Genomic DNA, 24,145 nt, shown 5'->3' with positions numbered 1-24,145 from the left:
TTACACGCATTCTGGCCACTACGGATTACTGGGTGTACACACTGCTCGACCCACGGTATAAGGAGAACCTTTCCACTCTCATACCCGAAGAGGAAAGGGGTTTGAGAGTGATGCTATACCACAGGACCCTGGCGGACAAACTGATGGTAAAATTCCCATCTGACAGCGCTAGTGGCCGAAGGCGCAGTTCCGAGGGCCAGGTAGCAGGGGAGGCGCGGAGATCAGGCAGCATGTACAGTACAGGCAGGGGAACACTCTCTAAGGCCTTTAACAGCTTTCTGGCTCCCCAGCAAGACTGTGTCACCGCTCCCCAGTCAAGGCTGAGTCGGCGGCAGCACTGTAAAAGGATGGTGAGGGAGTACGTAGCCGATCGCACGACCACCCTCCGTGATGCCTCTGCCCCTTACAACTACTGGGTGTCGAAGCTGGACACGTGGCCTGAACTCGCGCTGTATGCCCTGGAGGTGCTCGCTTGTCCTGCGGCTAGCGTCTTGTCAGAGAGGGTGTTTAGTGCGGCTGGGGGAATCATCACAGATAAGCGTACCCGCCTGCCAACCGACAGTGCCGACAGGCTTACACTCATCAAGATGAACAAAGCCTGGATTTCCCCAGACTTCTCTTCTCCACCAGCAGACGGCAGCGATACCTAAACAATACGTAGGCTGCACCCGCGGATGGAAGCATTGTTCTCTATCACCATCAAAAACATGGACCTTTTAGCTTCATCAATCTGTGTATAATATTCATCCTCCTCCTCCTGCTCCTTCTCCTGAAACCTGACGTAATCACGCCGAACGGGCAATTTTTCTTAGGCCCACAAGGCTCAGTCATATAATTTTTGTAAACAATTTTTATACGTTTCAGTGCTCATTAAAAGCGTTGAAACTTGTACCTGAACCAATTTTTATTTTAACTGGGCTGCCTCCAGGCCTAGTTACAAATTAAGCCACATTAACCAAAGCGATTAATGGGTTTCACCTGCCCTCTTGGTTGGGCATGGGCAATTTTTCTGACGTACATTAGTACTGTTGGTACACCAATTTTTTGGGGCCCTCGCCTACAGTGTAATCCAATTAATTTTTTGCCCACCTGCATTAAAGCTGACGTTACATCAGCTGTGCTGGGCACTGCAATGGGATATATTTATGTACCGCCGGTGGCTTCCTGGCACCCAGCCATGCTGTCGGTCCACACGGAGTTGTAACTGCATGTGTCCACTTCTAAAGAACCCCAGTCTGACTGGGGCATGCAGTGTGGGCCGAAGCCCACCTGCATTAAACATGACGTTACCTCAGCTGTGCTGGGCACTGCAATGGGATATATTTATGTACCGCCTGTGGCTTCCTGGGACCCTCCCATGCTGTCGGTCCACACGGACTTCACAATAGGGAGTTGTACCTGCCTGTGTCTATTTATAAAGAACCCCAGTCTGACTGGGGCATGCAGTGTGGGCCGAAGCCCACCTGCATTAAACATGACATTACCTCAGCTGTGATGGGCAATGCAATGGGATATATTTATGTACCGCCGGTGGCTTCCTCGCACCCACCCATTCTGTCGGTCCACAGGGACTTCACAATAGGGAGATGTACCTGCCTGTGTCTATGAATTAAAAACCCCGGTCAGGTTGGGGTATGCAGTGTGGGCAGAAGCCCACCTGCATTTAATCTGACGTTAGCTCTGCTGTCCAGGGCACTGCAATGGGATACATTTATGTATAGCCGGTGGGTTCCAGGGAGCCACCCATGCTGTGGGTGCACACGGAATTCCCATTGCGGAGTTGTACCTGCCTGTGACTATTTATAAAAAAACGCAGTCTGACTGGGGCATGCAGACACCTTGACAGAATGAATAGTGTGTGGCACATAGGTTCCCCATTGCTATGCCCACGTGTGCAGCTCCTGATGGCGGTGGCACAGGATTATATTTCTCATTGCTTCTGTACAGCATTGTGGGCTATCGCCCCGCCCCTTTTAAAAAGGGTCGCTGCCTAGCCGTGCCAACCCTCTGCAGTGTGTGCCTGCGGTTCCTCCTCATGGCAGACGCACTTATAAATAGACATGAGGATGGTGTGGCATGAGGGCAGCTGAAGGCTGCGCAGGGACACTTTGGTCTGCGCTGTGGACACTGGGTCGTGCGGGGGGGGGGGGGTTGGTCATTATGTAACCTAGGAGAAGTGGCAGCGGAGTGTCATGCAGGCAGTGATTGTGCTTTGTTGGAGGTAGTGTGGTGCTTAGCTAAGGTATGCATTGCTAATGAGGGTTTTTCAGAAGTAAAAATTGTTGGGGGGGGGGGCACTCTTGCCGCTATTGTGGCTTAATAGTGGGACCTGGGAACTTGAGATGCAGCCCAACATGTAGCCCCTCGCCTGCCCTATCCGTTGCTGTGTCGTTCCTATCACTTTCTTGAATTGCCCAGATTTTCACAAATGGAAACCTTAGCGAGCATCGGCGATATACAAAAATGCTCGGGTCGCCCATTGACTTCAATGGGGTTCGGTACTCGAAACGAACCCTCGAGCATCGCGAAAATTTCGTCCCGAGTAACGAGCACCCGAGCATTTTGGTGCTCGCTCAGCTCTAGTACCAACTAAAGTTTCCTTAGGGTGGGATTGCTGCCAAGAGGACTTTGTGGCCGAAGGCCATGTCCTCGTCCTGCTGCACTTTTACCCTATAGTGTTTAACGAACGTGTGGGGTTTCTTCCAGACTGCGGCTTTGCATATCTGCTCGACCGAAGCTGAGCTATGTTCGGCCCATGAGGATGCTACTGCCCTTGTAGAATGGGCTTTAAGAGCTAAAGGGATTTCCTTCCCGAGGGCCTTATAGGACTCTATGATGGCTAGGCGGATCCACCTGGCTATGGAGCTGTTCGCTGCTTTGCTCCCTTTATTTGGGCCACTGAACTGGACGAACAGTTTGTCGTCCCGTCTCCAGTGGCTTGTCGCATCTATGTAGCCTAGGACTGCTCTCCTGCTCTCCAGGCAGCTTAGGGTTTTTTCTTCCTCGTTTTTAGGTTTACTAAAAAATGAGGGGATTACTATGAAAATGTGATACTACTTTTGGCATAAACGCCGGGTCCGTTTTAAATACTAATTTGGTGTCCGAGATTTTCAGGAACGGGTGGCGAATGGACAAGGCCTGCAGCTCGCTAACCCGTCTTGCGGAGGTGATGGCTACTAAGAAAATGGTCTTGATAGTAAGCATTTTTATGGGTAGTGCTTCGATCGGCTCGAATGGTACCGTTGTCATGGCCCTTAGGGCCCAATTAAGGTTCCAGTCTGGAAAAAGATTTATGGGCCTAGGCCGTAATCTAGTTGCTGCTGCTAGGAACCTGTTGACCCATCTGTTGTCTGCGAACTTTGTGTCACATATGGCGCTAAGGGCTGCGACCTGGACCTTCAGGGTGCTTGGAGAGAGGCCCATCTCTAGGCCCTCCTGCAAGAACTCTAAGGTTAGAGGGATGTCCGGGATAGAATCCCCGCGATCCCTTCCCTGTCTCCATGAGGAAAACCTTCTCCAAACTTTCTGGTAGATAAGGTGGGTAGTCATTTTTCTGCTGGACATTAATGTTTCTACTACTCTCTCTGAGAATCCCTTCTCTTTTAGTGAGGATTCCTCAAGAGCCATGCTGTTAAGTGGAGTTTGTCTAGGCTCGGATGGTTCAGTGGCCCCTGCAATAGAAGATCTGTCCAGGTAGGGAAGGTGACTGGGTCCTGGACGCTCAATGTTGCTAGAAGACCGAACCAGCTTCTTTTGGGCCAGAAAGGGGTCACCAGGATTAGTGTGCATACCTGGGTTCTGAAATGTTGTAAGACTCTGGGGATCAACGGTATAGGAGGAAAGGCGTACACCAGCCCCTCTCCCCAGTCTTGGCCTAGGGCGTCTACTGCTGTCGGACGATCTCCTGGCCGGAGGGAGAAGAAATTGCTTACTTTGGCCTTTTCCCTGGTTGTGAACAGGTCCAATTGTGGGGTCCCCCACTGGTTGATCAGGATTCTGAATGCTTTCAGGGAGAGAGACCATTCTCCTGGGTCTATTTGCCTCCTGCTGAGAAAGTCCGCTTTTTGGTTTAGCGTCCCCTTCAAATGGGTTGCCGTGATCGAGAGGATCCGGCCCTCTGCCCAGTGGAAAATTTTCTGTGCGATGTTTTGCAGGGCGGGAGATCTTGTGCCCCCTTCGTGTCGTATATGGGCGACCGCGGTGATATTGTCTGACAGTATCTTTATATGCTGGTCCCGTAGGGAGTTCCCTAACTGCTGTAGGACCTGCCATACGGCCTGTAGTTCCCTGTAATTTGAGGACTGTTCTTTTGTCCTTTGAGGCCATGGGCCCTGAAAGAACTGGTTCCCCACATGCGCTCCCCATCCCCAGGCGCTTGCATCCATTGTGATGTGAGTGGCTGGGTTTGTAGCCAATGAACCCCTCTCCGCAGGTTCTCTGGGGATGTCCACCAACGCAGGGATCTTTTCACCGCGCTTGGGATGTCCATTCTTGTCCCTAGAGAGGACTGCCTTTTGTCCCACGTGGATAGGACTGAGGCTTGCAGGGCTCTGGTGTGAGCCTGGGCCCATGCCACTCCTGGAATGCATGACGTCAAGCTTCCCAGGAGAGACATGGCTTCCTGAATTGTGCATAATCGTCTCCGTAGAAAGGTTTCGACTAGCCGTCGGATGTTTTGTATTTTCTCCTCGGGTAGGCAGGAGCATTGCGACTCTGAGTCGAGCGTTATACCCAGAAACGTTTTCTGTTTGTCGGGATCTAGGCTGGATTTTTCCCAGTTTATGATCCATCCTAAGGACTGGAGAAGTTCTAGCACTATCCCCAGGTGTTTTGTTAGGAGTTCTCTTGACTCTGCTATTATTAAAATATCGTCCAGGTAGGGTACTATTAGGACCGACTTCTTCCTCAGGTAGGCGGCTACCTCTGCCATAATTTTGGTGAAGATTCTGGGTGCTGAGGAGATCCCGAAGGGCAGGCATCTGAATTGATGGTGCTCTATTCCTTTGCCCATATCCACTGCGAACCTTAGGTATTTCCGGGACCCCTCGTGGATCGGTACGTGGAAATAAGCATCCTTTAAATCGATGGATGCCATGTAGGCTCCTTTGGGAATCAACTTTATCGTTGAGGAGATGGACTCCATCTTGAATTTTCTGTATCTGATGCAGGTGTTCAGAGGTTTCAGGTTCACTATCATCCGCTGTTTCCTGCAGGCTTTCCTTACTAGGAAGAGCCTGGAATAATGGCCCTGGGTTTCCTCATTTTGCGGTACGGGGGATATTGCATTTAGTTGTTGCAGGTCCCGAACGCTTTGCCTTAGTAGGTGTAACTGTTGTTTGGAGCCTCCCGTGATAATGAATTTTCTTCTGGGGAGGGACACCAGCTCTATCCGGTATTCCTGCTGTAAGATCTTTGGGATCCATGGGCCTTCGGAAATCGCGGCCCATTGATCCACAAAGCTCCCCAGCTTTGCCCCTATGGGGATGGCGTCAGGGTCTCTGCTTTGGCTCCCCCTGGTGGGGGTTAAAGAGGATGTTCCTTCCTCTGCCCCCCTTGGGGTAACTCCAGCGGCCTGTCTTGCCCTTGCCTCGGTAGGCCTCGGGCTGTTGCACTGGGGCCCGGAAGAAGGTCTTCCCTCTCTGTGGCTTTTCTTCCGGGAATCCCTTCTTTTTGTCGGCCGCCTTCTCTAGAATCTTGTCAAGGTCCGGTCCGAACAAAAACTGGCCGTAGAACGGGGGGGCGCATAGCTAATTTTTTGAGGCTAGGTCGCCTGACCACGATTTCAGCCATAACACTCTTCTGGCTGAGTTAGACCGGGCTGTAGCTTTCGTCAAGAGTTTGACAGTTTCGGCCGCGGCGTCCGCTAGGAAATTTGTTGCCATACGCAGGATCGGAAGGAAATTTGGGATCTGTTCCCTCGGCGTCTTATTGGTTAGGTGTCTTATTGGTTAGGATCTGTTCCCTTGGCATTTTATTGGTTAAGTGTAGCTCCAGCTGTTCTAGCCATACCCCCAGAGTTCGCGCCACACAAGTGGCTGCGATCCCTGGCCTAAGTATGTTTGCCACTGCCTCCCATGATTTCTTTAGAAGGCCCTTAGCTTTGCGATCCATGGGATCTTTTAACTGTGCGGCGTCCTCAAAGGGCAGGGTCGTTTTCCTGGCTACTTTGGCCACTGGGACGTCTACCTTAGGTACCTCCTCCCAGCTTGCGCAAACTTCCTCCTCGAATGGGTACCTTCTTTTTACCCCTCTAGTGGAGAAGGAGCTTGCGTCTGGTTTCCTCCACTCTTTCTGGATTATTTTGGTGATATTCTTGTGGACAGGGAAGGTATGCTTGCGCCTCTCCCCTAGTCCCCCGAATATCTCATCTTGTAGGGTACGTGGTTCTCTGGGCTCTTCCATTTTTAGTGTAGCCCTGACTGACTTAATCAATTCCGTTAAGTCGTCCTGATGGAATAAGTATCTTTTGTAGTCCTCCTCATCTGAGGACTCCTCGGCCGCCTGTTCCTCTTGCTCCGACCCGATAGAACTCTCGGAGTCAGAAGGCTCTTCAGGAACATACGCCCTTTTCTGGCGTTTCGCTGGCGGCGCCAGCTGTGACGTTAGGGCTGATCTAACCTCTTCTTTCACCAGCTTCCTAACGTCCTCCATGAATCCCCCCGATTCCTCTTTGACTAGCCTAGCTACGCATGCCTTGCATAGAGGCCTCTGGTACGTAGCTGGCAGTTTTATCCCGCATTCCACGCATTTTCTAAGTTTTGTTCTGGGGGGGGGGGGGGGGGATGTCTTTTTTATCCCCCTGACAAATAAAGCAAAAATTTTTGCGGGTAAATATGCAATTTTTCCATACACAATACACTGGATATTTGCATTGTATTTTTTGCCGCACTGGCTACTTACGGCCGCTGAGGCTGAGGTTTCAGCTGTCTCTGGGGCTGGAGCACTCATTACTATACCGGTGCTGCAGACACCCTGCGACCTGTAGTGCTGGTTTGTTCTGGCTTCTCTCAGGTTCCTTTTTTTTTTTTTTAATTTTCGCGCTCCTGCGCTAAGCCCTACCCCCTCCGGATGCAGACGCGATGACGTCATTGCGCTGGACACGTGACGCGGCGCCCCACCCCCACCGTCGAAGCGCTTCCTGGAGCGCCGCGATGTAACTTCTGCAGGGAGGACGAGGGGGACTGAGGCTCCCGCTCTGTACCCCCCATGGGTCGCCGCGGGAGGAACCTGGCCCGGGGGTTACCACCCCATGTGGCGTCACGGGAGTCGTCTGGCTTGGAAGGGAGGACAGGCTGACCCACTGCCCTCCAATCCGCCTGTAAGTAATCCTGGCTGGCTTCTCCACCAGCCCCTATCAGAGATCCTGCCTCCTGGCAGGACAGGAATCCACTGAGGAAAGTGGGGAAGGGGGGGAGCTTTTAACCTCTCAGTGTGTTCCTGTCCTATCAGGAGGAGGCAATCTCAATTGGTGCTGTCGTGGAGACGACTGGGGAAAAATTCTGGAAGGAAAAGCTGGAAAATGGTCCAATCTCCCCTAATTTGTATTTAGGGAAAGTGAATAAAAATCTAAATTTTACTTCCTGGGCTGTGTCAACAGCTACTAAAAATAAAACATTTCTAGAATCAGAAGCTTGAGAGCAAGGAGGCATAGTCCAATGGCACATCTGACCGAAAACCTGCTCACCTGCAATGGCCAACAGTGGCATGACTTGATCACAAAGTTGTTTGACTACTGAGTACCGCAAGTAGGCATGGTTTGGCTATGTATGGCCAGCCTCACCGTTGTAGTAAGATTGTAAAGGTTCAAAAAAAGGATCTGTAAAGACTGCTCAGAAATCTATCCTGAGGTTCTTGGATTGAATTCTGGAATTGCACATTAGAGAAATTTTTGAGGTTGCTTTAATTAACCTGCAGGGGTTCTCAGAAAGATTTTTAGTGAATAAAGGCCCATTTAGGCAGGACGAATGTTAGGCAAACGATGCCTGACAGTCGTCCCCACACACACTCGCTCTCATCTGCTGCACGGGAGCTAGTTTTGCTGGCTCTCAGCGGAGCGGCTGAAGGAGATTCCTCTACCCCTCTCCATTGACTTAACATAGCGGTTGTTCAATACTTAACAGCTGCTATTTACACTAAACGATTATCGTTCAAGCTCATCGTCCATTGTTTATGGCTATGTTAAGTCAATAGAGAGGGGCGGGGGAGAGCGAGAAGTGAAATCTCCTGCAGCCTCCCCGCCCCCCCCCCCCCCCCCCCCCCCCCCCCCCCCCCGCTAGCCGCGAGCCAGCGAAAGTAGCTCAGCACTGGAGCGAGCACACACAAGGACGAGTGTGAGGTATCCTTTGCCTGACATTCGTCCCGTCTAAATGGGCCTTAAGTCGCAGAGTACTGAAATTTTAACTCAAAATCTGTGGGACATCAATATGTAAAACGAAAAACGTTTGGTCCGGTGTTAGCCAGTAGAGCAAAGTGTGATTGTTCTCAGTGAGAGAAACCAAGTAACCTTCTAGATATGATACCTTTTAATGGCTAACAAAAATACATGATGTTATAGTGAGCTTTTGAACCTACTTAGGATTCTTCCTCAGGCATTATGTTTGAGAAAAACCCTGAGTAGGTTGGAAAGCTCGCTATAGCATCATGTATTTTTTTTTTTCTAGCCATTAAAAGGTATCGTATCTAGAAGATTACTTGGTTTCTCTTACTGGGAACAATCACATTATGTAAATTTATGAAATGGAGTTAGGTATTATAAACTTTCACATAAATCGTCTAAGTAACTGGTGTTTGTCTAGTCCTTTTTAATTGATTCAAAGTCAAGCTGTGCTTCTCAGTAATGGGCCAATTACAAGGGACGATTATTGCTCAAAATTCGTTCAAACAAACAAATTTGAGTGATAAGAGTGCAGCATAAATACAAAAAAACCCCAAAAAACTGCACAATATTCATTTGGAAGTATTTATTGCTGACTTTCAGTGAGCATTAAAACTATTGTTGGCTTCTCGTGCTGTGTAAATGCTACCTGTCAGCTTCAAAATGCTGAGTGAGAAGCCATTGGCAAAGTCCGTCTGTCTAAACGCTCTGCATGAGCACTAACGACCTTAGCGGTGACATCACACAGTCATTTAGACGACTGTCGTCCTGTGTAAAAGGAGCATTAGCCAATTATTGTGGCCTTTCAAACTGCTGATTGTGAGGGTTACGGGACTCAGTGTACCACTGATCTGATATTTAAACGATTGTCGGCCCATGTAAAAGGGCTAAAAGACTCTACAGGCCTGTGTGCCTGCAAGCTTGCGAGAAAATCATGCAAGATTTGTGCATTGCGAGACGCACAAATATGAACCCCATTCTTTTGAATGGATTCATTCACGTTAGCAATATTTTCCTGTATGGCACCGCAAGGCGATGATATGCAGGAAACAAATCGCGGCATGTTCTATCTTTCTGCCATATCGCCCATTGTTTTCAATGGGGCAAGTGGCAGCAGCGCCTGCCCCATTGAAAGCAATGGGAGAACTCTGCAATCCTCTGCTGTGGCTGTGACAGGGATTCCCTTAATATCTGCAGTGATGCAAGGCTGTTTTCACATGAAAACGCCTCACATCCACGGGGCTTTCACATAATGGCAAGTGCAATATCAAGCCGTGAATCACGACCCAATATTGTGCTCGCCAGTGTGAAGGAGCACTAAAGGATGGTTAACGAGATATTTTCTTTTTGTGCATGATAGTCTCTAAAAATTCATCCAAATAAGGACCAAGTCAGGAATTACCTGAGCAGGAAACATAAATAACTTGTATCCTATTGGCTGACAGGCAAAACTCTTAAAGGGCTGGGCCAATATTTTAAAAAAGGGTCTGCTTTTTTCCAGAAACATTTTTGTCCATATGTTGAGTCTGGTATTGCAACTTGAGTGATGATTTTGGCACACTCGTCTGCTTTTTGCTTCCACTATTTTTGATCAATCTCCTGCAGAGTGTTTCTAAGAGATGTCCAAATGGTGTGCATGCTTCCTGCATATTTTTACATAGAGGAACAAAAGTATTCTCTATTCACACCAAGAAGTATCCCATGGCAGTAGAATGAATATATGCATTATATCTATAGCCAGAGGAAGATTGGACTTTTTTTTAAGCTTCTAATCTGTATATCTTAAAAAAAAAAAAAAAAAAAAGAAGGTGTTTGAGTAATTCATGGGAAGTTGATATTAGAGTATATGATTCCAGATGGAAAGCATGTTTTGCCTCAGAGGACAGCTTGGTAAAGACATGTTGACTCTTAAACACATATTAATAAATGTACTCTGAGAATGGCTACATAAGTGACATTTATTAATGTTCTGCTATATTTACACTTTTAACATAGTAAAATTTTAAAGTGAATTGCCTCCTGGCAAATAAAGGTGCATATCAGTCTACACAAAAAGCGAATGCTTTACTTACAGATTTTAAAAGCACATGAAAGTACACGTATGTTCTCTAGTACCCCCACCCAATCCATGTTAAATAAAAAATACATCCAGCTACTTCTTTTCCAGGTGACTGGGCTGTGTCAAGTCCCAATGTGCAGGTTAAAGCCAAGGACAGCAGACTATGCCTTGAGTCGAGATGCCATCTTCTACTGCCAGTGGCTGCCATAGAATACCATGAATTTGTAATATTCACATTTATCCAATAGTCTAAATTTCTTGGATGGAAATGATTTCCTGACAAATTGCAAAGTAATGGCTTTTCTAGGTTAGTTAACACGTTAAATATGAAATCCTAATGTGTAGGTTGTTGAAAGTACAGAAGAGGATACTCAACAGACAGGACAGAATTCAAGAAAGGGTATCCATCAATACCGTTAGCAGTATGGAACGGAGATAGCAAAGACTATTGGTTCACAAGTGAGTATGTCTGCCGTCACCATGTGTTAGTGGCAGGATAAAGCAAAGGACAGTGACATGTGCAATATTTCCTTTACCAGAGAAGATTACAAAAAGGATCACGTATAGTTAAAGGGAAACCCTACAGCAATCTTCTGATCATGGAGATCAATCCGATCACATCAGCTCAGACCTCCGCCAATTCCTAAAATTATAGAACAGCCAAGCCCCTTTTTGCATCACCGGAAATCTCTCATCATAACATTCTATAAGGGGATTTTGTTGCTCCATATGGATACTAATGGAGGTCCAAGTCTATAGAGTCCTCCGGTGTGAGCGGATGTCATAAGGGTTAGTGGGATTTCATCATTAAATACCCAATCTTGGGGGTTCTCATTTTTATGAATTGGATTCCAGTTGGACTAGTCCAGATTTGGGCTATCATTTTGCAACCCGCCGGCTGCTTTCAGCTCATCCAGTTAAATCTCTAGAATATTTATCAGTTCCAGTAACATAAAAGGAAAAAGTTTTATTGGGTGCACTTATAGACAAGGGGACATTTTCAGGACTTCCTCTCATCTGAATATTACATGCAGCAGTGGTCTACTCCTATATTAGGCTGGAATCACACATGCAATTGTTTTTAGCCAAGGCCAAAAGTGGAATAAAAAAGAAGAAAAAGTATAAAGACAAAACTGGTGCTTTTCTCCTCTTTTCGATTCTTATGTACATTACTTGAACAGCTACATCAAAAATTGCTTGCATGATTCCAGCCTTAAGAAAATTTATTGCATTTGCTACCAATCCGAAAACATTTGGCATGTCATCATAATGAGCTGCATTTTCATGTATACCGCACCTAGATACAGGTAAGTAATGATGGACACTGCTGCTGTCCGCTGCGTACTTTTCATTCTTAGGAGATATGTTGGATGTTCTTATGAACAGCCAGTACATGTTTTCCACTGAATGCAAGTGGATATCTCCAAGTACTGCACATATAAGCCCCTATTATCTGGATAGATTGAACCCCCTTTAAAATGGATTGTCCAGTTGTAAACTATTTATGTCCCATTCTTAGGATAGGTCATAAATAGATCAGCTGGGGTCAGGGACCTCGCCGATCATCACCAGCAATTCAGTACACTGAGCTGATTTCTGCAGAAAGCAGACAGCTCTGTTCCTACAGCAGTGGCCAGGCTTGGTATTGCAGGCCAAGTTCCCATTCATTTCAAGAACAGAGCCGTCTGCTTCCTGCAGAAATTAGCTTAGTGCACTGATTTCGGCAAACAGCTGATGGTGGTGGTCCTGGGCAACTGACGATCTTCTTTTGATGACCTGTCCTGAGGATAAGAGGATAGGCCATTAATAGTTTACAACTGGATAACCTCTTTTGAGTAAAAAAAAAAAAACTTTTTATATCTACTATAACTGAACTATTATATATTTGTTTCTTTATGATGTCACGAATGTAATCAAAAAAGAAAACCGTTGACTCGACAGTGATTCATGCAGGACTAATAGAGCATTTCTGGACGTATCTTGGGCTTAACATCACATTACGTCCATATACCTTATACAGTAGAGGTGGCTATTTTTTTTTTAATATCCATAAGAATGAAACCTCTCAACATAATATCCGATATGACAAATAGCAAATTGAAAGTCCACTGTGCTCAGATGACAGGTAACAATTTAATGTGAATACCTATATGGAGATCTATATATATATACTAGGAATAGAACGTCTTCATTCCAAATATCCTTCAATTGCAAAAGCAAGTCTAGTATAATCTAGAGATTGCACTGTAAAATTAAGAATTATATGGCAATATCTAAAGCCTTTATAACTTTTCCCCCAAAGCAGAACACGATACAACACACAAAAAACATCTGTACGGCAGTCAGATGAAGAATATGGAAAAACAAGATAAAGCGAGACTGCCCTCTGCTGGCAGAAGGAGTGCAGGTCAATGTTCTCTTTGTGTCTTACAAACAATATATAAGGCTTTATTAGTACTTCACAAACTTGATTGCAATAGCTTTGATTTAACAGTAGCCACTAATGATTCCAGAAGAATAACAACAAAATTCTGCAAGAACTATTCAAAGTTTACACCTATAAACAAACAAAAAGGAAATGCTTATTTTCTCCTTCCTCTTCGCCAGTAACTTTGCCTATGGATGTTGTTTAGTTATTATAAAGAACTTTTTTTTTCATTTCTTTTATAAACCAGATTTGTTTTTCTCAATCTTCAGTGTTTAGAACTAGGAGTCTCTTCCTGCAGACGCCATTGCTGCCCGTCAGTAGGTATGGGGTTTCTGTAGAGGCAGGAAGGCAGGGACGAAAACACTGCAATGAAAAACGGATATAGAAGGTCACCCCAATAATAGTGTCTGCTTCCCTTATACGGGGCAAATACAGCAGAATGTAATATATGCATCACGTGGTCAACAGCCGACGTGCGTGAAGTCACAGGACGTTACAGGACACGGTGTTCATGTCGCTGCACATCTACAGCAAAGCTAAAAGGTTATCATGTACTTTTCTCATTTCGCTGAGATGTTTAACCCCTTAAGGATGCTGCCTAGTTTGGTAAATCAGGAACTTTTTTGTCTCCACTTTTCAAAAGTGCCTCTGTTGACATAGCCACATATAATGGCTTGTTCACTGCGGGGTGAGATGTAGCTTTTATTGGTACCATTAACCCCTTCCCGCTCCAGGGCGTAAGTTTGCGTCCTGGGAGCGGGGTACTTCTCGCAACAGGGCGTAAACTTACGTCCTGGGGATAGCGTGAGATCACAAAAGTAGGTCTTCCTACTTTTGCACATTAGAAGCCCTTATTTTAAAAAAAATAAAAATTTTGCCTTTAAAGATCCACAACTCTTATTTTTCCATGAATGGAGCTGTGTGAGGGCGTACTTTTTGTGCGATGAGCTGCAGTTTGCATTGGTACCATTTTGGAATATATATTATTTGTTTTAACCCTTTCCAATCCAATTTGTATCCTGGTTTTCCTAGGGGGCTTTTTTTTTTTTTTTCTGCCGTTATACAACAGGCTGTACAACTATATGCTGGCTAAAGGTGACTGGATGAGGTGACACTTTGAATAGGCTCTGAGAGCAGAGAATCTGGCAATATACAGTAAGAGAACCCCGACGGACGTCTTCCAACATCGGAGCTCTACAGCCTTAAATCATAATGTCTTCAGAGGTCAGACAGTGGATTGGAAAGGGTTAATCACTTCTATTGTGTTTTTTGGAAGGACCCACACTTGTATGGGAGAGTGCACAGAAAAGACTCTGAAAAAACAGTCAGACTTTGTGCGCCACTTGCACTTCAGAGGGGTAAATCAGGGGATCCACAGAGTGGGGGAATGTAAAGAATACATCACCTTCCCTAACAGCACCATAACTTAGTTTATGGTGCTGTAGGGAGGCGACAGGCTTTCTTTAAAGAATAGAGTTTATAGCCCCCCCCCAAAAAAAATCAGCTACAGCCAATAAACTGAACATATATGTTTTGTATTGTCGCATCTATAATAACCTGAACCATAAAATGAACGCACTTTTTATTCTGTTTGACAAATGCTAATAATTTTTTTTTTTTTAAAAGGGAGCCAAAATGCTTTTCTTTAATTTTGTCATCCACAAAAATGCAATAAAAATGTTAAAAAAGGCATATGTACCCCAAAATGGTACCAATAAAAACTTCAGCTCACCACGTGAAAAATAAGTCCTCACCGAGCTCCATGAATGGAAAAATAAATATATATCTTTGAATTCAGCGGTGCAAATAAAATTCCCCCAAAAATGTTTTAATTGTGCGAAAGTGAAAAAACCTAAAAATACAATTTTGGGGTATTAATGTGGTCATATCTACAGTCAGAAAAGAGTTCTTACGTCATTTATACTGCAAAAACAAAAAAGCTAAGAATTGATCTGGTTCTTTACCCCCTCCCAAAAAAAAGTAATAAAAAGTTATACATTGTATGTATCAATAACAAAATACAGCTCGGCATGAATAACAAGCCCTCATACAGATATGTCCAAGAGAAAAGAATAAAGTTATGGGTCTTTGAATCTAGCAATGCAAAAAAAAACAACACGCCATATTGTTTGCACTTAAAAGACACACTTTTAGGCAAGAAAGCAAAAATATCTTGCAAAAAAGTGTGTGTGTGCATTGCCAAGAGTGCTGTAATTGATCATGAAGACCAGAAAACCCACCAAGAAGTACTTTACTTTCTCTGCGTTGCTGCGGTCCGGGTGCCACTGCGTATTAAACTTCCTTCGAAACACAAGGAGTGCAGTAAGACAGATGCCAGGAAGGACTGTCAGAGCTGGTGATACTCTGTGGTGCCCAGAGACATGCAGAGAGGGTAAAGTACTTCCTGATGGAGTTGCTGCCCCGCCGGAGGTACGGTTACCACTGGGGGCCAATATTACTACTAGGATAACAGGGGGCCACCATAAATAGGCCATTGAGTGGGGGCATGATTACTATTGGGGCCACTGCGGCTGTCCATGTCAACTTGAAACTCAACCCTCCACTTCTTTAGACCACCAAGGATGTTTTAATTAGTATGAAATATTTTTAGCCCATTTCTTTTTATGTGTGTGTGTGTGTGTGTATATATATATATATATATATATTATATACAATATATATATATATATATATATATATATATATATATATATATATATATATTTATAAAGAAAGAAGAAATATATATATTTTGATATCGTTGCAATCGTACCAACCCACGGAAAAAAATATAAAGATAAAAAAACGGTCTGGCTTTTCAAGAATAGAAATGGAGATCCCCTAAAGTCATCATGTCCTTAGGCCCATTATGGCTACGTCACTAAAAAGTTAGAGGCGTTTAAGAAAAATAAACACGCTCAGACTGCTGCTATCAAAATAACAGAATACATAATCCCCTTCACCACTTTTCCGCCACACTCGTTTCACCAGCATCTGGTCTCCATAGGTCTTTACTGCAGGAATATCACAGACACAAGGTCATGTGACCACTGCAGCTAATCACTAATTGAAGGGAGTGGGTGACTGGCAGCAGTCACATGACCCTGGTATTGGTGTCAGATTCTGGGTTCTTTGCACCCAGAAGTGAAGACCAGCATGAACCATCGATAGAAGAGCTTGAGAAGATCTATGCTTTGGGAAATGGTGTGTTGTTCTGCCAGAAGAAGACACTATTAGATGAGTATGTTAATATTGCTTGACAGGTATTAACCCCTTAAGGACCAGGCTGTTTTGTACCTTAAGGACCAGACACTTTTAAGGGATTTTCCGATGTGGTGGTTTTACTGCTTTATTTTTTTTCCTTTAGCTATCAAAATTATTTTTGCTGTGTTTTTTTTTCCTGTGACATATAGGACTATTTTTTTAATATCTTTTTCACGGACTTTTTTAAATCTATTTTTTAGTTTTATTGGGGGTAAAAAGCTAAAAAAAAAATTTTTTTTTAACATTTCTAGTTAATTTTTTAAATGAGTATATTAACACTAAAATAAAGTATGGGAACGGGTTCCTCTATTTGTTTCAGACGTTTTGATATATATGTATGGTTTTCGACTACAGGGCGCATACATCCATAGGAGCCCCAGGTACAGAGGTAAACAACCCCTGTGGTGACATCAGTCACTGGCAGAGCTGGCCAGGGTCTAGTATGACCCTCCAGCTCTGCTGTAGCAGGGAACCCCGAAGGTTACATGATCCCCCCTCCGGCTCCCGTAGTGAAAGTTAGCATTGTGTACTCGGGGAAGCAGAAAAGGTTAAAAACCCCTCCTGCCTTCTCCTCCGGGTTATCAGCTGTTACTAACAGCTGATAACCCATTCCTGCTCTGATTGATTGCAGAGGGCAGGAGGCTTAAAGTGCCACCACAATTTTACATACGGCTAAGCTTTAAGCCCAGGACCAGGTGCCGTAAATTTACAATGCCTGGTCCTTAATGGGTTAAGGGGCTTAATCTGTAAAACACCCTACGGCATTCCACCACCACCTGCGTAATCCAGCGATCCAGGGCTGGATGGACACATTGAATTCATGTGATTTATACCAGATTTTAAACCATCTGCAGAAGAAACTAAGACTTTATGAGACCCAGCTTCTTCCGAATTCTCCCTCAGGCCTGGAACACACGGGATGTTTTTGTTTTGGCTTTGCTTCTCTGTAAACTCTTGAGAATTAAATTCCCAGGTGATCACCAGTTTGTGAGATACTCCTACCCTCTGTCTGGCACCAGCAATTACTGCACGCTTAGGATCACTCAGATCACATTTCTTCCCAGTCTGATGTTTGATCCAACGGGGTAGCAGGACCTCTTGACCTGGGCGGCAGTGGCTGATCTTTACTTTAACAAGCCGGTGTATGGGCGACCCAAATACGGAGGCACTGAGTGTATTTAATTATATAGAGTAAAACACGTACAGCTTCAGCACAAGACCAATGCGATACTGTACCTTTAATAAATAAAGAGAACCCTGGTTCTGGGAAGGGTGGAAAAGTTTTCTGGCATCTTCCGAACCTTTGCATAATTAATGAAGCCTCTAAGGAACAAGAGGAATCCTGGGAAAAAAACATTCCATGTATATGAGATAATATTCTATGGAACAAGCCGCATAACATAATAATTCCCAACCTATGAGCATACTAGAGTGATCAGTGTGGTGTGGGATCACAGAAACGGGCCAGTACTGAAGCGGATGATTAGGTTGTAAGGGGCCTTTTACATGGAACAATTAATCACTGGAATGAAAGAATGAGTAGTTGACTTTCAAGGTCGTCCATAGGGATGAGCGAGCATACTCGCTAAGGGCAATTACTCGATCGAGCATTACCCTTAGCGAGTACCTGCCCGCTCGAAAGAAAAGATTTGGCTGCCGGCGGCGGGCGGGGAAGATAATGGTTTCAATTTTTCTTGTAGTTTTTTATCCCAGCTTGATCGGTCCATCGTGGGTCCGTCAGAGGAATCCGGAAAAGATCAGCGAACAACTGAACGATCGCCTTTTACACGGGATGACCGATGATGACTTATATGCCTGTATAAAATTAATGTCAAACCATAAACAAAAAGATTACTGTTCAATCATTGCCATGTTTACACTGAAAGATTAGCGTTCATTGTCACATGATTCAATGATTATTTTAACGTTAATTGTTCCATGTAGAAGGGCCCTTAGTCATGTATTATTACTCATCCAAAACCAGAACTGGATCTAAAAGAAGAAATAGGATATGCTGTTCTTTTATATGTCTGTCCTTTTAGGGTTCATTTGACTTTGCTTAAAGGGGTTGTCCCGCGGCAGCAAGTGGGTCTATACACTTCTGTATGGCCATAATAATGCACTTTGTAATATACATTGTGCATTAATTATGAGCCATACAGAAGTTATAAAAAGTTTTATACTTACCTGCTCCGTTGCTGGCGTCCTCGTCTCCATGGTGCCGACTAATTTTCGCCCTCCGATGGCCAAATTAGCCGCGCTTGCGCAGTCCGGGTCTTCTCCTCTTCTCTATGGGGCTCCGTGTAGCTCCGCCCCGTCACGTGCCGATTCCAGCCAATCAGGAGGCTGGAATCGGCAATGGACCGCACAGAAGCCCTGCGGTCCATGGAGACAGAGGATCCCGGCGGCCATCTTCAGCAGGTGAGTATGAAGACGCCAGACCGCCGGGATTCAGGTAAGCGCTGTGGGGGTTGTTTTTTTAACCCCTGCATCGGGGTTGTCTCGCGCCGAACGGGGGGGGGGGGGGGGGTTTAAAAAAAAAAAAACCCGTTTCGGCGCGGGACAACCCCTTTAACACTCAGCATTGTGTGGGCAAATAGGTTACTGGTTCTTCCATCATGAGAACGCACCTGCCACACAGCACTGAGTTTTAAGTACATTTTGTATTTATTTATAGTATATTAATAATTAGAGGGGCTCCTTTGGTCCTAATGATATTGGATACTATCCACGGAATACTTTCTACTAATGTTTGATACACTTCAGCTGGTATTACCCTCCATCCATCCTGCAAACGTCTGGCAAAGTTCTCTCAAAGACAGTACATCAGCCCATCTATAGTGGTGCAAGAAGCGTCATCATTAGAAAGTTGAGCAATAGAAGAATGTTCTATAGTGTGACAAATCACACTACTCTATCTTCATATCAGATGGATGTACTTGGGTGTGGAGGATGCCTGGGGAATCCCTTTTGCCTGTGGACTGCCAACAGTTAAGTATGGCGGAGGTTCCATTATGGCCCCCCAATGTTTTATGTTTCATGGGCTTAGTTCACTAGTTGTAGGGGTAAGAACCATAAACATGGAGGTTTACCCTGACAGTATAGACAATAATGCTGTGCTAAAATACTCTGGTAATGGTCAGACACACCTCCAACACAATAACGCGCCTCATCACAAATTCTACACGGTTTACATTGGTTTGAGGATATGAATGTTCCACGATTGGACTGGCTGCACAGAGACCCAAACTGCACATTTTTAGGACGAACTGGAACGTCAGGTGAAGAAATATAAACAACAACCATCTTCTTTGAGAGAACACACCAGATGTTTCAGGATGAATGGAGGGACATACCTGCTGAAGTGTGTCAGATGTTAGTAGAATGTATGCCATGGATAGTATCTGATCTCATTAGGGCTAAAGGAGCCCCACTAAGTGTTAACACATGTAAATAAGTACTTTAGATTCTAGTTCAATTTCTTGTTCCAATTACTTTTGTACAATAAAACAAACATAATGACATCATGAAGGAAACGTCATTCTTATTACATTATAAGTCACTTCTTGATGTAATGGCCCTGGAAATTATTATTTCTATTCTATTATAGTATTTAGTTACACGGAGCTCCACATCCTACAGTTATAGTCTGAAATAATTAAAGACAGAATTTTTCAAAGATTGAGGAAGAAATGCCCCAAATCAATTACTTAATTTTAGATTTTATTTTGGCATTAGAGATAAGCGAGCGCACTCGCTAAGGCAAATTACTCGAGCGAGTATCCCCATTTTCGAGTACATGCCTGCTCGTCTAAAAAGATTCGGGGGTCGGCGGGGGTGAATGGGGGGTTGGGGGGGGGAGAGAGAGAGAGAACTCTTTCTCTTTTCGCCCCGCTCCCCCCTGCTCACTCATGCAACTCACCGCTCACCCCCGCCCGCCCCCGAATCTTTTCGGGCGAGCAGGCATTTACTCGAAAATGGCATTACTCGCTTGAGTAATTTGCCTTAATGAGTACGCTCGCTCATCTCTATTTGGCATAAATCGCATCTAAAATTGCTTCAAATTGGTTATATTTTTCATCTCCCTAGAAAGTGAAGCATGGACAAGTTGTAAATATGCTTTCATGCCTGCAGAATATCTCATTTTGCCCCATGGCCAATTGCGGCATGGTAAAAACATGCACACTTTTATCACAACTTTTTCTGTTTTTTTAAAAGCAGCTTTTGGCTTCACAGCTTGCACAGCAAACCACGGCAAGTCACAATATAATAAAATTGGCCACATGGCAAAAACACAACACCATTCAGCATGTGTGACAACAGCCCTAATTATATTCGTGTATTAAAGGCTAATAAAAAGTAAGCAAGTTTGTGGCGCAAATGTACAGCTGCTCGTAGCCGGCGTAAGAAGACATTCAAAAAGACAATTCGAAACATAACATGTTAACATGCCTTTTAATAAATCAACTGCCCTCTCCAACTTCATCGGTGTACAATTTACTATTAACAACAAACATGGGAATGCAGGCTTCCTTTTTGTATCTAAAATTCTATTTTTGGTAAAGAAAAAAAAATATTCCAGAACTTATACTTACCCAATACCAGGAACACCCACCAGAGCCAGTACTGTCCATCAAAGTATCCAGGGAAGTAGGTAGAGAACTGCAGGAAAATATAAAAGCAGCAAGTTATCAACAAAGTAATTAGAAGGAGTACTAGAGATCTGTATATCTATTGCCATATACTATGGCCTGCTCCATGAGATGGTACACACTAGTAGGCCTGCTATCTACATTTTCCCCAACAGAGGTCAGGCCTGAGCATCACACCAAGTCATCATGACACAGCAGAGTGATGGGAGGTGGCAGCAGAAAGTATGTATAGCTAACAGCGGCCGGAAACTGACAACATCCTACTGTTTCAGACGATTATCTGGAATTATTCAGTCTGCTTCTTCTGCAGAAATGGCTGATAGACAACAGATAAACTGAAATTTTGATTTGCTTGTTGGACTTTTTCGGCTATGAATTCTCCATTATTATACGGTGGTGCCCCGACACGTCATTCTATATACAACTAGATTTTTTTTTTCTTAACTTCCGATTACATCTGCCAACTTCTATCTGTAATGCTGGTGATTAAATCAATGTACAGTAGAGATGGCTGTGACACTCATCCATCTGCTGATTTATATCTAATGTTGAGTTTTGGCTTTCCTAGGCCTTGTACACATGTGATTTAATCTCCCCTCCACTTAAAGGGTGCTATCCAGCAGTGAAAAATGGCAATGGCTGAAAATAGAAAAATAAGGCATCTCATGTGACCCCCTAGTCCGATGCAGGACCCTCGGTTCTCCGATCGGATCCTGGAAAAAACGTAATCGGTCACATTGTACATATGGCTGCTCACCCAATCACAAGCTTCAGCAGTCATGTGCTGTTTACGGCAGTGTCACTGCTGAAGTCTGTGATTGGTTGGGTGGTCAGGTATGCAATGATGGTACACGATTGCTGAAGCTCCTTCCAAGATTGGAGCGGTGGGGACTAGCAGGCCACACAAGAGGCGGGTATGGCTTATTTTTGTAATTTTCAACCATTGCATGCCCATAGAGTTCTTCTTGCACACTCAGAAAACGACCCCTTTCATTCTACTGCTGACAATAGGTTTACATTTTTACAAGTATCTGTAGATTTTTGTACATTATTGTACTTGTACATACAGCATATGTATATGCATACAGCTGAAAATCTGTGCAAATCCACTGAAGATTATAACATTAGGTGCATAATATACCACTGGTGTAACTATAGGGGATGCAGTTGCACCCGGGCCCAGGACCCTTAGGGGACCCATAAGGTCTCTTTTCTCCATATAGGGAGCCCGGTACTATGAATAAAGCATTATAGTTGGGGGCCTGTTACAGGTTTTGCATTGGGGCTCACAGCCTTTAAGTTATGCTTCTGCACTATACCATAGCAGGAAATCCTAACAGCCATGGCAGAGGATCGCAGAGTTTCTCCCATTGTTTTCAATGAGAGATCTTGCACCGCATCCGTGCACTTTGTACATGGCGCAAGGCTGCTGCCGGCCCCATTGAAAGCAATGGGCGCTGCGATGTGAGAGCACACACAAGATAGGATATGCCGTGATTTGTTTCTTGCATAGCATCGCGGTGCCATGCAGGAAAAGATCGCTCACATGTATGACTCTATTCAAAAGAATGGGGTTCATATTCGTTAGAGATTTCTGCGTCTCGCAAAGCACAAATCTCGCACGATCTTAGGAAACAACCCCCCAAACTAAGAGCTATTAGACCTCAGCACTTCGTATCGGCATTAAGAGGAACGTTGACGGCTTCACTCAAGTAACCAATAAAAATATTCTATAGTTTTATAGCAATTCATATAAATAGATGAATCTTTTAAATGACTGAAATATTTCTCCATCTAATGATGTGACTCAAGGTCTTCTGGTTTAGCCTCATTTACATAGAGAAGATTCCATCTCCCATTCTCCACATACCTGGACTACAACTATGAGCTGTGATTGGCTGAAAGTTTAGTTTAATGCCAGTGAAGTAATGACTTTATTACCCTTTGGATGTGTCATCGGACGCCTCATCCTTAAATCCATGTGATGTTCTGGATAAGTATAACGTGTGCAGCATAGGTGAGATACACTACTGCTGTACTGCGCTTGTAATAAAACTTACTCGAACAATTAGGATCCATTTAATCAAGGAGAGGCCAAATCCAGAAATGGCCCCGTATCTTCCAGCAGCTGAAGTAGTCAGACAGAACGAGAGGAAGAATCCAATCCAGTTAAACAGGAATGCCACTGTTAAATATACACATGTTGCGTTAGACATCAGGACAAGACATGCTATTACCTTATTTACCATTGTAGAAATAACCAGCTACACCTTTTTTCCTTAAAAGTTAAAGGGGCGGTCTGGGATCAAAAAAGGGGGTCTTTTTTTTCCAGAAACATCAGCACAACTGTCAATGGACTGTCCTGTATTGCAGTTCAGCCCCATTATCTTGGATGTGGATGAGGCACAATACCAGACACAGCCAATATACAGGTGTGCCGTTTTTGGGAGGGGGGGGGGGGGGGGGACTTTTTATTGATCCCAAACCATCCTTTAAATATTAGGAGCTAATCACAGAGAATAAAACGATGACCTGGTTAGCAGGACTCAGTGTTACGTCTGAGCCATATGTCAAAAACACCTTGTTTGGATCAGATGTAATACTTGTCCAAAAAGGATGGATTTACACTCTATTAATAACTCAGAGAACTGAAACTAAACAGGAGGAAAAAGGGAGATTTCACCCTAATCTACTAAGACAGGAAAACCGTACCTAAAGTGGGGTGATCGCCCTGACGAGTGCAGCCCCATGTCCGAAACTTGGGCATTTCCTACACCTGCCTCGCGACCAATCAGACCAGATGCCATCGGAAGTGGTCTCGTTGGTGCCCATCACTGAATGACAGAGTACATACACCAGCACCACTGTCACATGGGCTGGGCTGACTTTACGATGCCCGCCCGGACCTGCTTCTACATTGCAGCCATCGCGAAGCGATATTGATGTGGCGGTAGGGTCATGACACTGAGTATTAGGCCTGCCCGCAGCAGGATCCAACCCTGCCCGCGGAAACTTTTCTACCTATATGGGTCATTGGCTTCAATTGCGGATCGTCAGCGCGGGTGTCCCACGCAGATTCTGCAATTCAAATCCGCCTGTGGACATGAGGCCTAAGATATAAATCTTTTCATTTTAAAGGGCTTGCCTGGGATTACAGAAAAGGATCTGCTTTTTCCAGAACCTCCTCTGCAGTGGGTGTGTCCTATATGGCCATTTAGACAGTCACTTAGCGCTATTATTGGAAAAGAATAACCCTTTCTTTCAAATATTGGATGACCCCTTTAAACTAAAGCCCTTTATATCTGAGATGGAGTCCAGCTGACAAGGTCATCACTTTGTTCTCTGTGATAACGTGACAATACAGGAGA

The 24,145-nt window shown here is 44.6% G+C and overlaps 1 protein-coding gene across 1 annotated transcript in view; it reads right to left on the bottom strand.

Annotated features, from left to right (window-relative positions):
* Window positions 1-10,318: 10,318 nt before the first annotated feature.
* Window positions 10,319-24,145, bottom strand: part of NDFIP1 (Nedd4 family interacting protein 1) — a 47,052-nt gene continuing 33,225 nt past the window's right edge. Inside the window, exons 5-8 of the mRNA XM_066591237.1 lie at window positions 22,838-22,962; window positions 20,721-20,787; window positions 17,362-17,467; window positions 10,319-13,224 (exon numbers count right to left, since the gene is read on the bottom strand). Of these exons, the coding sequence (XP_066447334.1) occupies window positions 17,364-17,467; window positions 20,721-20,787; window positions 22,838-22,962 (296 nt within the window). The 3' untranslated portion in view covers window positions 10,319-13,224; window positions 17,362-17,363. The remainder of the gene's footprint in view (window positions 13,225-17,361; window positions 17,468-20,720; window positions 20,788-22,837; window positions 22,963-24,145) is intronic.

This window comes from Eleutherodactylus coqui, chromosome 2, assembly GCF_035609145.1.
Source record: "Eleutherodactylus coqui strain aEleCoq1 chromosome 2, aEleCoq1.hap1, whole genome shotgun sequence".
Taxonomy (NCBI): domain Eukaryota; kingdom Metazoa; phylum Chordata; class Amphibia; order Anura; family Eleutherodactylidae; genus Eleutherodactylus; species Eleutherodactylus coqui.
This window is presented reverse-complemented; position numbering and strand designations above follow the sequence as displayed.